Genomic DNA, 16,166 nt, shown 5'->3' with positions numbered 1-16,166 from the left:
TGAAAAACAAAGAAGTACATCAAACAGTAATGCAAATTTACTCCCAATTTGTAGCACGATACACAGCAAAAAGAGTCTGTTTACACCTTCTGCTAACCTTCTGAGAGCAAGACTACAAACTGGAGTTTTAGACTGTAAAAAGAACAAAGTTTTAGAACATTCTGAAATATTTAGAATATTCTGAAATTATTTAGAACATGTTTAGAACATTCTGAAATATTTAGAATATTCTGAAATACTCCTAATAGACTCCACAGTTTTAATTCTATTATAGGTATTCATTTAGAAAAGTGAATCTTTAGTAACTGTCTCTCAACTAAGATACACATCTAACTACACAAAGTGAAACCAGTGGATGTCATGTTCAAATAATTGAATGCAAGCTCAGAACTACATCTTCACAGCATGCGTGGAAAAGGGGGAAAATACATCTTACGAGTTAGACTCACAAACAGAAGGAAAGAGTGAAGTGGCTCACCTGTGAAAAGTACCACCCGTACAGTGGAAGCCATTTTAAGCCATCCTTCAAGACATAGCGGACGTGCCCGAGCGCGTTCTGCCTGATCGCCAGCATGTCCGCAATAATCCAATCAACTGCAACGACAAAAGCCCAAAGCAATCAGCTAAATTACCCCTTAATTGCCACTGATGAAACAAAAAGTACATGTTGTATGTATAAATGTCATTAAAGGTGTCTGAACTAGAAGTTCTTGCTTGTTAGGACAAGCCTGGAAAGAGACAGCAAACAGACAAGCAGGTTTTTTTAAATCTATAAAAGTGTTAAGCAAAAAAAATACAAACCTGTACACTGATGATTTGATAAATATATTACATTTTCTTTATTTTTTGGCAAATCCCCGTAGATAATTACCTAAAAAAAATTAAAAAATATGCAGTATTACTTTATAATTTATTTTCATTGCATTAGGCAGTGATGAGATCCAATGCAGAATAGGCTTTTTACTAAGAAAACTGTCAGCAAGTTAGCATCATTACCAGACAAACACCCTATCACTACATCAGTACCCACCACACAGACAACTGTCTTATCAACAAAGCTGCAAATATTAATTAATGATGCCTTAAGAAACTTATTCTGTTCTTGTGCCATAGCCCCAGAACTGGATCCATGGAATGTGACCTTCAGCCACAAGCTCCATACATTAATATAATTGAAGTTAATGAAGAATCACAGACATGTACAAAATCACCATTTAATTTATACATCTAATGAATAAGACATGCTTTAGCCAGACACCTGCTGTCATTCAAACTAAAATGGTAACTTTTCCTGGATTAGATCAAGAATAAAATCTCAACCATTTGCCATTATTTTAACCATCAAGAGTGAAAAAAAAGAAAAGCATGAGGTTAAGAGGTGCCTTTAAATTAGTCTATGGCTTCCAAATAGCAGGGTTTTTTATATGTTTTTTCCTCTGCTACATTAAAGATGCACTTCAACCTTGTAGTGTCTCCCCCCTGAAAGGTACTGGTCTACTAGAGAAATAACCTTCTGAGAGCATGACTACAAAACAAGATGCTGATGCTAGAATCTTGGTCACCCTTTTAAGATGGATTCATTAAATTAATAAATTCCTCATTTTATATTCGAAAATAATTTTAATTCTGAACTGAAGAACCAATCCAGCTGTTCAATTACCTTTAATAAACATTTTCATAACTTAATAAAGCATAGTTTTTCTAACCAGTACATTCTAGGTAGGCTTTCACCATTCTTTGCAAATGGACATACTCCTTGTCTCTAGAAGTTGGCTGTATCATACATACATGCTACTTTGAAATTATTCCATTTACCAAAAAAGCCAAGTGCTATATGGAAGGTTTATCCACTTATTTTCATCACTTCCCTAGCCTGGGCAATACTGGACTTTCATCAGGAAGAACTAACATTGATATGTTAATTGGCATAATTTAGTATGCTAATTCTCATATTGATCCTTATAGGAAGTCTCTACCAGCATCTCTGGAAATTGTCATCTCTCAGGGAACCTGTGATACTGGATGGCTTATGTCTCATATTGTTAACTCTAGGCAAAAACCCCACAAAAACACTGTACGTTTCACATTCCTGCTGTTTCTTCTTTGAAAATACAACCACACTGTTGATCAAATTTTATTTTCAAGGCCAAAACCAGATATTGGTGAACTGAGATACTCAGTTAATATGTGAACAAGAGATAATTCAGCATAGAGTAAAAGAGGATAAAACTTGAGTTATTTTTTTCCAAAATGAAAAAGAAAAGGTATGCACAATAAATTCTAACTGAACAATATTTGTTACAAGGTAGTTGACAAGTATATTCTGAACTGTATTTGAGAAAATTGAACAAGATTCTGCTATAGGAGTAGTCTTCTCATTGAAGTAGCAGAATTTATAACCTTACTGCTGACACTAGGTAGTACACACAGTTTAGAGCAAGGTAGCTGTCTGAGGTTGACCTTACAGTTCACATGCACAAATTCCTCTGAAATAAATCCTCCTACTCTCACTTACAGAGTTAAAACTTCATTTTACAAGTGTATGCTTTCCACTGTTATGCACAACATCCATAAATACTGCTTTCTTTAATTTCAAGTTAAGACTACGCTATGCAGTTTCTGGCAAAGAGAATTTTAGAGTAAGAGAGAAGGCCCATTACAACAAATCATTAAACCAGAAGGTCCTGAATGTTATTTGAGCTTTTCTAAAATGCAGAGGAAAAATAAGAACAAGAGGAAAACAAAACCTGCCCTTGACCCCAAGAGCTGCCCCACACAAGAAACAGGGTTTGAAAGACACAATTTATAACTTCAACTTGTAAATATTTCCACTTTAATTTACCAAGTCAAAATCTCAGTGCAATCAGACCCACAATTTCAAGCACTCATTTTGGACTATTGCATGGGTAAAAACAAATATAAAGGATCACTCCCATTAAAAAACATATACGCTGGTGCCTGCCAAATATAACAGTTAATCTGTGTAATTTTTTATTTCAGTAAGATTGGATCTAGTTCACTTTTTAACCCCAGAGGAACACCCACTCACTGTTCCTGTAAACAACTTCTATGCACAACATTACGGCTTATCCTAAGGGTTAGATATGTTTACATGTAATGGACCAAAATCTTTTACTCATGATAAAACATACAGCCAAACTGTTATACAGAACTAAAATAGGGAAAAAAAATCTTATTTATATTAGTTCTCATTAAACACACAAAACCTGGATGTTTTGTTTCAAAGTGAAGGTAAGAATGAGAAAATCTGAAAGCTCTATTTTAGGCTAAGATGCCTCAGCCTAAAAGGATGCACCAGCTTTATCTGCAGCATCATCGACTTCAGCACCGCCCATCTCACTGATCTGGAGGAAAGGCTTACACAGTTCATCAAAGGCCAGCAAGCAGCTGTTCACCTTAGACACTCTCAGTTAAAGAACTGAGCTACAAACTTACAACTGTTACTACAAGTAGCTAAGAATGGCAACTTCCAGCCTGCAGTCCCAGGAGACACCTACTCTGCGGGCACCCACGCAGCTCTCCTCCTGAGACCAAAGCATTTTTCCTTTATCAGGCTTCTGAAAATATTCACCGCACACAACAGAGGGGTAATAGTTAAGAGTTTTGAATCCTACAGAAATGTTCTTTTCCCTTTGAGATGATGTCTGAGTAATTAACCTGCCTGTGGATAAGCAGGAGAAGAGTCTGCTCAAGACAAGACTCCAATTTCTGGCCATCTGATGTGTTTAGGTAAGCCAGAGCACCTAATGTATATTATAGCTGCAGAAGGAAACAATCCAGTGCTCTTCTTCATGGCCTCCAGAAAACCTCAGACTCCCTGCTGTTTTTCTTAGCTAACTTTGCAGAATTCCTTGCTGCAGAGGCTGTGCAGCCTCTAACTCTCATTTTGCTGGTGCAGATGTTTGGGGGCCACAGTGAATTACAGAATTACAGGATATTCTGAGTTGGAAGGGACCCACAAGGATCCTCAAGTCCACCTCTTAAGGAAATGCCCATGTAAGGATCAAACCCATACCTTGGTGTCTCTAGCACTGTGCTGTAAGGCAGCACTTGAGTGACTCTCCTGGGACAGCACTACAGAAACAGGAGCCCACGGTGCCCACCTGTATTCGAGCCCCTTTGGATGTAACCTGAAGACATCAGAGTGGCTTAAAGACCCCCAGCCCTCCTCAGAGGAGCAGTGCTGCTCCCAGGACATGCAGAGCATTGGCAGGGGTGGTCTCGCCCCCTGCAGCCAGTGCTGGGGAAGCAGTGCAGGACATGCAGGACATGCTTTGGAGGCAATTTGGATTTTAGTATAGTGTTTCCGTATTTCATGCATGGCTCTCCTGTCAGCTACAATGAAGCAAGTGAGGAACCTGTTCATTTAGAAGAGAATCTGCTGTGTAAAAAAAAAAAAGGCACAATGGAGTCAAGCAAAGAAAACAAGTCAATAGGAAGAGCAACACAGCAAGCCAAAGTAAGCAGAGATTTGAGGGAAACTGTTTAAAATGCAGATGTAGAGTCTAACACTGCAAACATTACTTGTGTACACAACACTGAAATGTGTGCTTTTAGCCTTGTTTCAGTTGCCTCACAGCCCAGTTCGCAGTAATGGGTAATACAGTTAATGTTAATGTGGGCCTTTCACATCTGTTTACACAGCAGCACTGTCAAACTCAGTACAATGAGGTCTCAAATACAGGGAACTGGATGCTATTAGATCCCTTCAGTGGGAAGGCTGGTACCCAGCTTCCATGGATGCAACGTACCAAGCTGATCACAGGCTCAGCAGCCACAAGATACACCTCAGGGTGTCCTGTCCAGGTGAAGCTTTGATGAATTAGCAGGAAGCTACAAGTAGTTCTGCTGGAGAATGTACTAATTCAGTGATAGTCTGATCTAGGCATGCAAATGGGAGCTCCTGGGTGATCTGGTGACAGCGGTTTCAGCTTCCCTACCAGACTGCTTTTTCCAGTTCAACATACTCAACTATGGCTGTGCTAATTGTGGGAGGTCACGTCGCAATATGGAACAGCTCTGCATGGCAGCCACACCCAAATAACCCATAATCTGCACACGTTTTCACTGAAACAAGGTGAACACTCCTAATTTAGAGTTAAGAATTTTATTTCTTGTTTATGAAATCTTTGTATACCAAAGAAAATTAAATAGATCATTTAATCACATCCCAGCAGTATCAGCCCAGTAAACACAGTCATGGCAAAAACAACTGTAGGTAAAAGTAATCATACTATCAGAAGGTCTGCTTGCAGGTCAACTGGTGATCACATCAAAATCCTAGCAAAGAGATTATCTTAATATTGTAATTGGATGTGGCTGATAATGGGAGCAGCTAGAAGCTGATCTGCAAGCAGATCTTCTGATAGTGTGATTCCTGCTTTATCAGCATTAAGGCAATGCAACTGGTTATTGCTAGTAAAAACTTGGGCCATCTCATGTGGTGTCTATCAGTCCACCAGCACATTCAGTCTTGGTTCCCCAGACTTCTTAATCCTCCTGCCTTCTCTATTCAAATAAACAAAGAATGATGGTCCCATCTTTGCTGCTACTTCAACAAAACTTGCGTTCACTGGAGTACTTTGTGAAAGCAGAGCACCGTGTTCAGGAAAAACATCAGCTTCAAGCACAGGCAATAGAAACTGGAAAGAGGGATAAAAGCAGGCTAACAGGGAGCGAACATTCCTTCCCTCTTCTGAAGAAGGAGTCAAGACATCAACACTTAAAAAGGACCACAGAGACTTCCTACTCAGCTGTAGTACTATCCTCACAAAATGTACCTCTCTCCACCTCACTATTACTTCACGATTAATTTGGACTGCGTGCTCTTTGGCCAAGACTATCTTTGTTAGCTGGGCACTACTACAACATGTCTACTAAAATAAATAGTATCCTAAAACATATTTCTCATCTGTTTGTTGTAAAGTCTGGATACAATTTTCTGGTGAAAGGGTGGAGTTTGCATGACAAACCACCAAAACAACTAGCATGTACCCTGTGCAAGCTGACCTCTGCAGCACTGCTGCAGGTATCAAAAACCTGCCTCATGTCTCAAGTCCTTTGAGCTTCCAGAGAAACCATCTCAGACCACGGAAACTATTTATCCTGTTTGACTAGAAACAGGCTCAAGACAGAATACAGATAGGGAATCTGTACTTGGGGCTGACAAATTTCTCAGGTTTTCAGATGCCTTACTATAAGAATTTTAAATGTTTATTTTTCTTCACAGAAGACAAGCACTTTTATTTACATTTAACAGATACCGGTTTCACTTGCCTACAGCATAAGGAGTATGAATAGAACAGAAGAAGGAGGACTTTGATGTTATTAGTTGCATTTTCTCTAGATCTGAAAAAAAAAGTTTATAAATTTTCTAAAAATCCCTTTAGGACACACAGCTTTAAGGTAACATCACACTATTGCTACACATCATAACCTCTTTAGGGACTATCTGCTCAACACAGAATTGCACAAGTCTGAAGTCTGCTGCTCAGACAGCTCTAGCAAGCTCAGCAGCAAACCAGAAAATCACAAAGCAATCCATTTTATTGAAGCGGAGTTCAAACATTCTGCACATATATATTTTACTGGGGCTCAGCAGAAAAAACCTTGCTAACAGATTAAGCTCTGGAGAATATTGAAAAGATTCCTATATATAATGTAATTAAATTTCTTTTTAAAATACATTTGTGACTTGATTCAACCAGAGAGCACAGAACTTTAGAAAATACACTTACTGTCACTTAATTTCATTTTTGTAAGAAAACGATAGTACCAATCTATTTAAATTAAGTAGGACTACATCATACCATCAGATGTTACATATGAAGCCTGTACATTCTTATTTTAGCTTTTAGCCTTATGGTCTAAATTGACAGAGTTTTATGAGTGGTTGCTTATACTTCATTCCATGTACTAGATACATGTAAAAAAGTAATTTTGTTCTGATGCTGACTGTAAAGACTTTACAGATTATGAGCTGAATTAAAGGTAATTGTCCCCTGTACTCCTTAGCTCTCTGATGAATCCTTTACAAAATCTTTAAAAAGGCATCTGTATATCTTAAATGTTCCAGTCTTGATAAAAGGAAAAACCCTCAAGATTTACCATGATTTTAAGATTCTGACATCTAAAGTCTGAAAAAATCCTATTATCAGTGCCCAAATAATTTACAGATTTTTCTCTAAATTACTTGCTTTTGATTACAGTGCAGTTCAATAGCACAAATCTACCATTACAATCAGTGATCACCTGGGAAAAATCAGAGTATCTAAATTTCATCATAAATCACCAGTAATGAAATTTTAAAATAACAACTGCAGATACTTCAGACATATCTGAAAGGTGATTATTTATATGATGAGATTTCAGCAGGAGTGTTTTTCTGAACATTTGGCATCTTGGTATTACATAAAACCTGAACATGTCTTCTAGTACAAGAGTGAAAGTAGGTATTCCACCTGTTTTAATAAGAGAAAGTCTCCTTTATAAGCCTCTTCCACCTCTGGAGACTTCTTCATGCACATTTTAGTAATTTCCTTAAAAGAAGGGCAAAAGCTACCCACACTAAAGGTAGCTATTGTTTACTTTACTACCCTTCTGTAGTGGAAAATATGTAACATCCATTCAAGCTCACTCTGGAAATGCCCTTTGCCCACCACTCAAGAGCAGGAAACCTTGTGGCAGTTTGCAGCGTTTCCTCCAGCCAGAGCTCTTTGTAACAGGAACTTGGCCTTTCAGTGCCTTGCACTCCTCGGAGGAGTTGTTTGCATCTCTATTTGTAACACTGTTACAAGTGTTTGTATCAAGTAGAGACTGGAAGCTGCTGGGAAGCTCTCAGTGAGTTGACATGAATGAAGATGATTATGAAACATCTCTCCTCTCTGCTTGTGATAGTGGAATAGGATTTCTGAAAGCTCCTCCATACATTCTCAGTAGGTATTTAGAATTTAAGCCCTCTGGACTGTCACAGTGAGGCAAAGGAAAGCATAAGAACATGTAGGGAGGTTTCTGCAACAATTCTGCCTCCGGAATCGAACCTAGTAAACTGATCAGCCTCAAAAATCGACACATTAAAATCACCCTCATCTGCTCACCACCACAGCACGTGAATGAGCCAGCTCACCTGCAGCCTGCTCGGAACTGTGCACGGTTTGCTTACTCAAAAAGTAACATGCATGCCCCAAACTCCCACGCTCCCACCCTGTTCCACACCAAATGGAACAGAGGAAGTCTTTTGGGTCAATCCATAAGTTCACAGGTAAAATTATTTCAACTACCACAATACAGTTCAAAGTCATCCAAACTAATTTTTTTTTATATCCAGTCATGAACTAAAATATAAAATTTGACCAAATCATGTGTAGTTTATTTTACATTTAAAAAAATCAAACTAGCATAAATGCTATTTCCTACTCCCACAGAGGATCTAGTTGTAATAGAGAAGATGACAAGTAGTATGTGACAGAAAAGAAACGAACAAAAGAAAATAATTTCCCTGTCTTTTTAAACCAAATCCCTTCATAGGATAAATTCAAACTGACAGAAGAGAGATTAAAGAGTATTTTTCCCCGAGAAGATATGCTTCCTCACAACTGTAATGTCAAAATCCCTGACATCTGAGCCTACTTTATCTAACACAACTAAAACTGAGGAAAAAAGGATACCCCATCTGCAATCCTATGGCAAAAAGTTTGAAATAAGTGCACACAAATGTTTAACTATGAACAGAATCTTCTGTTAGCAAGAACAGTGTCTGATGGTAGAGTACCAGGAGAAAAAACATCTAAATTAACAATCATCCTTACATAAAATATCTGGACATATTATGTAAGCAGAAGAAAAGGGCATGGAAGAGCACTGTAAAACTCCACAGCCCAGCATCTACCAGAACACAGTTAAACACAAAAAGAGTATAGTGTATAAAGCTAATGCTGGCTAAAAAAATAGCAATAAATACAACTTTTATTGTCAAATGTAACAAATTATGCTAAGTCAGGACAAATTGTAATGAAAAATCCACATACCAAAAATCTTAAGATATTAAAATAAAGTATATTTAAATACAAGATTTTCAAACCATAAGATTGCAAAACTTACTGGTCAAATACTTGGAACCAGAATTCGTAAGAGCATTCAAACTTGCCCCTTGACTCCTTAGCTTTTCATACCTGATACATACTTTCTAATATTTTTGTAAGGACATGCAGCTAACTTAAAAATGTAAACACACATTTTTTAAATTGTGGACTGAGACAGATAAGGCTGATATAAAATTCAGATTCAGTTGTGACTTGCCATTTATGAAACATATGTTAGGCAAATCTCCACACGAAGGTACTAGTTTATGAACCCAAACAGCAGTTTTGGTTCAGGTAGCTGATACTTGATTTCTAAAAATGCTAACTAGACCTTAGTTTTTATTTATTTTATTTTTCATATATCAGGCAATAAGTGGAGGATGATCAGGATCAGTACTGAATGCAGAACCTTTCCATACTAAACTCTTTCCAGATTGCCCCAAAGCCAGATCTGCAATAGACTGGAACTCTAGATGGTATATTGTCGAACAAGAGTCCTGAAGGACATCGCTTTCACCTTCAGATCTACACTCAAAGGTACAGAATAAAAATGAAGATATATGCAAATATTTGGATTGCAATATCTAAAACAGAAAGAGCACAAAGTTAACACACCTAATCTATTTTTGCTACCTCATACCACAGTTGAACGTAAGAGTCTAAAATTAGGCATGCATCTCAATATGAAAGCTGCATCCCTCGGGCTTAGCAGGTATCGCTTAATTTCTGTTCTAATAACACAGAGAACTTAGCTGTGTACTACAAAAGACATATATGCCTGGAGACAGCTATACACTGAAATCTCTAATGAAATGAAGCAGGGTACACCCTCTTAATGGAGCCACAAAAATTTCGTAACAGCAGAAAAATTTCACTGGGCTTCTTTCAAAAATTTATCACACAAATGTGATACACTTCCCTACCTTCTCCTAGTTTCTTTTCAGTCTTTGCATTGCACCAGTCCCCACATTTCTATCACTTCCCCAAGACCTTTACTTCATTATTTCTACCATTGCAATTAAGTTACAAGTATGTTTATTTTAACCTCCCAACAGCTAACACTGTTTCACAAAGCAGCAATGTAAGCGGACACTAACTGGGGTTACTGCCACAAGCTACATGAACGAGGAAAGCTCGAGCCCTTGGAGGCTGCTCAGCTCCAACCTGAGCTTAGAGGTTCGCCTTGATGGCAGCTCTGCACCTTCCTGCTCAGCTCCCACACCATTCCAGAATCCTCCCACTCCTGAGCTGCCACACAGGGAGGAGTGCTCAGGAAACTCAAGAGCAGGTTCATATATCCAGGCTCATGCCAAAATGCAACTGCCAGCACTTTCCTTCCAAACACAACTCAAGAAGGGTGAAAAGTTCTGTTTCCTTTGGACTTTCTGGTTATGTCATTTGCCTGGGAAATGGGTCCTCATCTAAAGAGAAGCCCAGCCCTGTCACTCACATCTGCCAACAGGAAGCAGCGAGAAACCAAACCTCCACCCTGCCATGATGAATCTGGTTATGATGCCTCCTCGAGTGCAGAGAGGGAGGAATAGATGACTAACCACCCCACTGACAGCAACCAAAGCACCTCCTTGTATGCTGCAACTTGGCTATAAAACTTGCACTGCCTCTTGCCTTCCCACTTCCACCTTGGGCCCTCAAGAATTACCTGTTGGACAGCTGAACAGGTTCAAAAGGAAAAACAAGAAGTAAGTAATCTTGTCTGGGAAGGTTGCTGTCCTGGGAACAGAGATGGGCACAGACACTCACTTTCACTGCAAACTGGTCAACAGCTCCAAGACTAAGCATCCATCCCTATCTCAGACACCAAGGTGAGATTTCCTAGGAAGCCAAGGTATGAAAAAAATCCCAGACTCTACTCCACTGGGAAGTATTGCCAAGAGTTCTGCAGCGCATTTGCTCCACAAAGTTTTAGTTTGCTCTAAACCTAAGTAGTTTTCAACCCTATTGAGACACAGCAAGTCCAAGCTTCTATCAATCCAGGAAGCACACTGCACTGCTAAACAAGCATCTCTTGTATTTTATAAAATAATTGTTTAGCTCTACTAAACAACACCGAGGTATTATCTGATTCTTACAGCCTTTCCAGAGTACTGTAAAGACAATGAAAACCAGAATTTCATAATGTCTCTAATAAAAACACTGCTTCCAAAAAATTCTATTCATCAGGAAGGGGGGATAGGGAACACAGCTGAGACAAGTACTGAACAAAATCCATGAGCATTAATTCAATTATGGATTTCATTCAATTGTCAAAATCTTTCAGATGAAAATGATCCTTTAGGAAGCAGCCTGAGTGATGATTTCTTTATTATTTCTTCACCAGCATTCAGTACAAAATATCAAACACAATTACAAGAAAAAAAATTGAAGAACATTTAGTCCTCATCTGATCTGAAACATGTGCACAAACACAGTAGGCATTAATTTCATCACCCTGACAGCAAGTGGGATAAGACACTCAGGGTCAGAGAGATGAGAGCATTCATCATATTGAATTACCCGTCCTTTCAGCCTTCAACCATTCTAATCACACACATATTTGCAGCCATCCTAGTTTTCACATTCTATGGCAAGATTCAACTGTTTATAGCCTGTTTGAAATGGAAGAGACCAGACTTCCCTGACACAGGAAAGAGAAAAGCAGTAACACAACCACAGTTCATCAGCTACTTGATGATTCAGAAACCTGGGGCCAAACCAACTATCCTCACATCAAGTCCTCCCAAGTGCATGAATTGTACCTGTTTGTACCAGGGACTGCTTTAGCTCATCACTGATAAAATTAACACCCTTTGCTCTCTGAGACTCTCTTTACATAGAATTCTTTTCACTTTATAAAATATTCCTCCTAGAAAACAGTACTGTAGGGCACCTGCATCTTACGGCAGGATAGGTGCGAAGCAACTCAGAGCCCAAGCAGGAACGTGCTCTCTGTGCCACTTTCCAATACCACTTCTACACATTTCATTACTCTGAGAACATAATCCTAGAGATTATTGAAGAGCACTAGTCACAATGCCACAGATTAATTAAATATATTTATAGCTGCTTAACAGAATTCATGGATGCCCGCTAAACTGTAATTGCACCGACAAATTTACACAGCATTACAGGATTTCATTTTATAGTCATACTGGCTTTGTCAAGTTTACCTCACAGCACTGGGATGTTGTTGTTGCTTTCTGTACTCTCAGTACTGGTTCTTCAGTCTTCTACTGCCAAGTCTTGCATGATAGTCAGCAGAAAGGACTATTTTTGGCAATTTGTTAATGAATTCTAATATTATTGGAAAACCAAAACTGATGCCAAGTAAGCTTGAGTTCTCTTAGGCTTTGTAAAACAAAACCATTTCAGTGGAAAAAAAGAGTCTGACCAAAATTTAAAAAGAGAAAGTATTTACAACTAAATACTTTTTTACTTACCAAGTAAAAAACTTCTACAGTTACTTCATGAGCCACTCTCTAGAACCTAAAATAGCCAGAGCTCACAGCAATTATAGCTCTGCAATTATTTTATATCTCAAGTCAAATAGATAAGAGAAAGGGAAAGACTAGCATTTCAAGATTTTCTATCATGCAGATCAGGTTATCACCTTACTTAGTTACATTTCAAAACAGAGGAGTTTGCTATAAAGATAAAAAGCCTTTCTAGTATGAACTATAGTTTTTGTTTTTAAAGAATTGGATAAGAACATCCAAGTCAAGAAGAACAATACACTTGTGCATGCACCTGTGAGAGGGAGACAGATTTAGATACTTAATGGATTAACAGCAAATGATAGAGAGAAACATCACCTCTCGACAGATAAATGAATAGAAAACAAGTATCACAATACACTAGTATTTGAATCAAAAATATAGTCACCTGTGTTTATGACTGTAACCAACTCTACCCTATTAATACCGACTCACATTACTGGGAATTTTGGAAAATTATTTCAAGATCAGACACTTCAAATATCCTCAACTGGTTCAGCATGTTCTTGTATTAAAAACCACGAATACTTTAAGTGTAAAGCCAAAGAATGCTAAACAGTACATAACATTAAAGACATTTTAAATACAGTAAGACAGCAACAGAGTTAACAAAAAGTCACTTAAGCATCTGTAGTACCCTAATGACTTGAGTGGGACTACAACAAGTTCCAGTATTCTGATGGATGAGGTTGTCTTCTATTTATTCAGTTACAAAAATAAACATCCCAACAAACTTCAATCGATTGAATAAATTAATAGACTTGAAAGAGATGCAGAATTCCTCCCTCCCATGGCTCTTATGGTGCCTTAATGCATCTAGAGCCCTACAGCTGCCTTTAAGAAGCTACTATTTTTGCTGGTTTATTGGAATTAAGTTTAATGATGCTACACTTCTGTATCTCATTACGTGCCTTAAGACAGCCCATGCACAGTAGGTCTCAGGTTACCATCCCAATCTCACACACTTGGGCACATGGTTAACTTTCCACTGTGAGTTTCAAGTTAAAACTCGTGCAACGTTCACTAGAGTAGGTCTAAAAGGACACTCTGTTTCTCTCCCTTAAACAAATGGGGACTATCCTCCAGTTAAATGGCACAAGGATTTTAAAGGTTATGGCTCTTACCTCTCTACACATGTATTGTATTTTCCAAGCTTTTATTTACGTTCTAGTCATGGTTCCTATTTTATTTATCCTATGACATATGCCTCCTCCTCCACAATTACTTATCATTATTTCTTGCTTACTGTGACAAAGCACCTCTATTTCAATATTCTCCTAATTGATCTCCTGTTAGTGGCCTATAATTGATCATCACCACTTTTCTGTTTGCATGAATTTTACTAATGCAATGAACAGAGGTCAACAGATGATGGCTGCCTTGTTGTTTCTTTTGGTTAGCATTTTCCTTTCTTTAACGTCACAGGCATCTTTTGGACAGAAGTTCTTTTTAAAAATTCTAAGTGTTTGCTACTGTTGGCACACCAGTTGTAGGCAGCTTGAGTAGCTTTTCCATTACAATTTATACATTGATTTTTGGCTCTCATTCTTAGAATAGGTCAAGTTAAACTTCTATACCACTACTTTCAGCAGTTAATGACCAAGGTGTGTTACTACACATCAAAGTATCTGCACTAGAGACACTGCATAAAACAGAAGGCAGCTAAAACTATGAGTACCTGTGAACTACTGCTCCTTCTTATTTGGACAAGAGGTAAGGCAAAGCTACATAAATTACAAACTTAATCAAAAACTGCCACTAAAAGAAGATCTTGATCAGTTTTGTATCCATTCTATTTACTCTGATATCCCACTGTGCAACTCTCATACCTTTAGGCGGCTTTGTGGGCTTCCCGAGAGTCAGGATGAAAGCAAGGCCTACAACTGCACTCAAGAGTGGAAACTAGGGGAGATCCAGCCCGATTCTGAAATAAACGCTTCATTACAGAGTGGAAAAAGGCCTTAGCCATGCATATGAGAAGACCTTATTTGTATGAGCTCTGTCATCTGTCAATATGCATTGCTATTCTTCACTCTCAAGCACCTAAAGCTGACACTGTCTTCAAACAGCCTTCTGTACATTAAAAAAATTTTGAAGGTCATGCTTAGATACAGAAAGCATCTGTCATTTATTATTTTTTACATGCAGGATTAAAAGTCTCCTTCCCTGCTTTCCAAATGACAGAAAAATGCATAACCTCTGAAACACTGAGAACTTTGTGAGGTATTATCACCTGAATGCAAATACCCCTCTGCTCACACAAGAGAGGCCTCCAATTTCAACTTATTAACCTGAAACCAAGATCCTGAATAATCACAATCCATGGCTGATCCAAAATTTAAGGGCTAAAGAGTGACACGAGGCACACTGCACGAAAACTAAAAAACTGTAATAACGGAGAAATTAAGTAATCTATTTATTAAAAACTTATACGTGTATTATGCACAATATAGCTGATGAGAGCTTTCTCATCTGCTGCCAATTTAAAGCTACAGATGTGCAGCACAGGCCACAGGGGTTCAAAGTGTGCAAAGGCGGCTGCCATTCAAGTGCCGATAGAGCACGACCGGTGTCGCATCTCTTCCGTTTCCCCGACCTGCAAAACGAACACAACACCAACACTCCGTGAAAAGCATCACCAGAGCAGCAGCGGCGGCTGCGGAACGAGGCGGATCCTCTGCGGTGCCGGGCACAGGCCACGGCCGCACCTGCCGCGGGCCCCACGGCGGGCGGCCCGAGGGGCCCGGGGGGCGAGCCCAGAGCCGGCACCACCGCCGGCCGCTCCCGGGCCGCCGGAGCCCCCCTGCCCTGCCCGGCCCAGCCGGCTCACCTGCACGCCCGTGTAGTTCTCGAAGAAGAAGAGAACCATGCTCTGGTAGATGGTGTACAGCCGGTCATCCACCTCGCGGTAGAAGCGGGCGGGCAGCACGGCGGAGAGCAAGCGCCAGGCGCCCCAGGCCAGCATGTAGGTGGGCGCCGTGCCCATCATGACGGCGGCGGGCAGCACGTAGCGCATGGAGTAGGTGTGCAGCACCAGCGACAGCAGCATCTTCCCGCTGCCCCCGGCCTCACCGGGACACCCACATGGGCGGCGCGCTCACACACAGCCCCGCAGCCCCGCCGTCCGCATCGCCCGCCGCGCCGGGCACACCCGCCAGCGGCCGCGAAGCAGCAGCGGCGGCGGCGACCGCGGCCGGGAGGGACGGGCAGAGAGAGCGCGGCTGAGAGGGCACCGGCTCACGGCTCCCGCAGCGCCGCTGCCGCCACCATCTTGCCCGGCGGAGGCGGAGCCGCGCCGCAGGAAGGCGGCCCCGGGCCCGCGGCGCTTCCGGGCGGGCGGGAGGGGCCGCGCTGGCGCCGGGCCCGGAGCGGAGCAGGAGCGGCCCGGTCTGTGGCACCGGCCCCGGTCCCATCACTCCCCAGCCAGAACCGGCAGCAGTGGCGGCCGGGCTGCTCGGCTCCGTGCAAGACGAGGCACACGTGTTTATAACTGATGAGCTTAGTTGGTATTAGTTATATCCTAGCGCAGGTTAAAAGAAAATTTAGTCCTTTCTCCTGGCCGTCCTCCGCCCTT

At 40.4% G+C, this 16,166-nt stretch overlaps 1 protein-coding gene across 1 annotated transcript in view; it reads right to left on the bottom strand.

Moving 5' to 3' along the window:
* Positions 1-15,897, bottom strand: part of AGPAT5 (1-acylglycerol-3-phosphate O-acyltransferase 5) — a 56,358-nt gene extending 40,461 nt beyond the window's left edge. Inside the window, exons 1-3 of the mRNA XM_039709588.1 lie at positions 15,423-15,897; positions 802-871; positions 479-594 (exon numbers count right to left, since the gene is read on the bottom strand). Of these exons, the coding sequence (XP_039565522.1) occupies positions 479-594; positions 802-871; positions 15,423-15,641 (405 nt within the window). The 5' untranslated portion in view covers positions 15,642-15,897. The remainder of the gene's footprint in view (positions 1-478; positions 595-801; positions 872-15,422) is intronic.
* Between the last annotated feature and the right edge of the window lie 269 nt (positions 15,898-16,166).

This window comes from Passer montanus, unplaced genomic scaffold (assembly GCF_014805655.1).
Source record: "Passer montanus isolate IOZ18808 unplaced genomic scaffold, ASM1480565v1 scaffold219, whole genome shotgun sequence".
Lineage (NCBI taxonomy): Eukaryota > Metazoa > Chordata > Aves > Passeriformes > Passeridae > Passer > Passer montanus.
The sequence above is the reverse complement of the archived record's forward strand: the minus strand, read 5'-3'. Positions and strand labels throughout refer to the sequence as shown.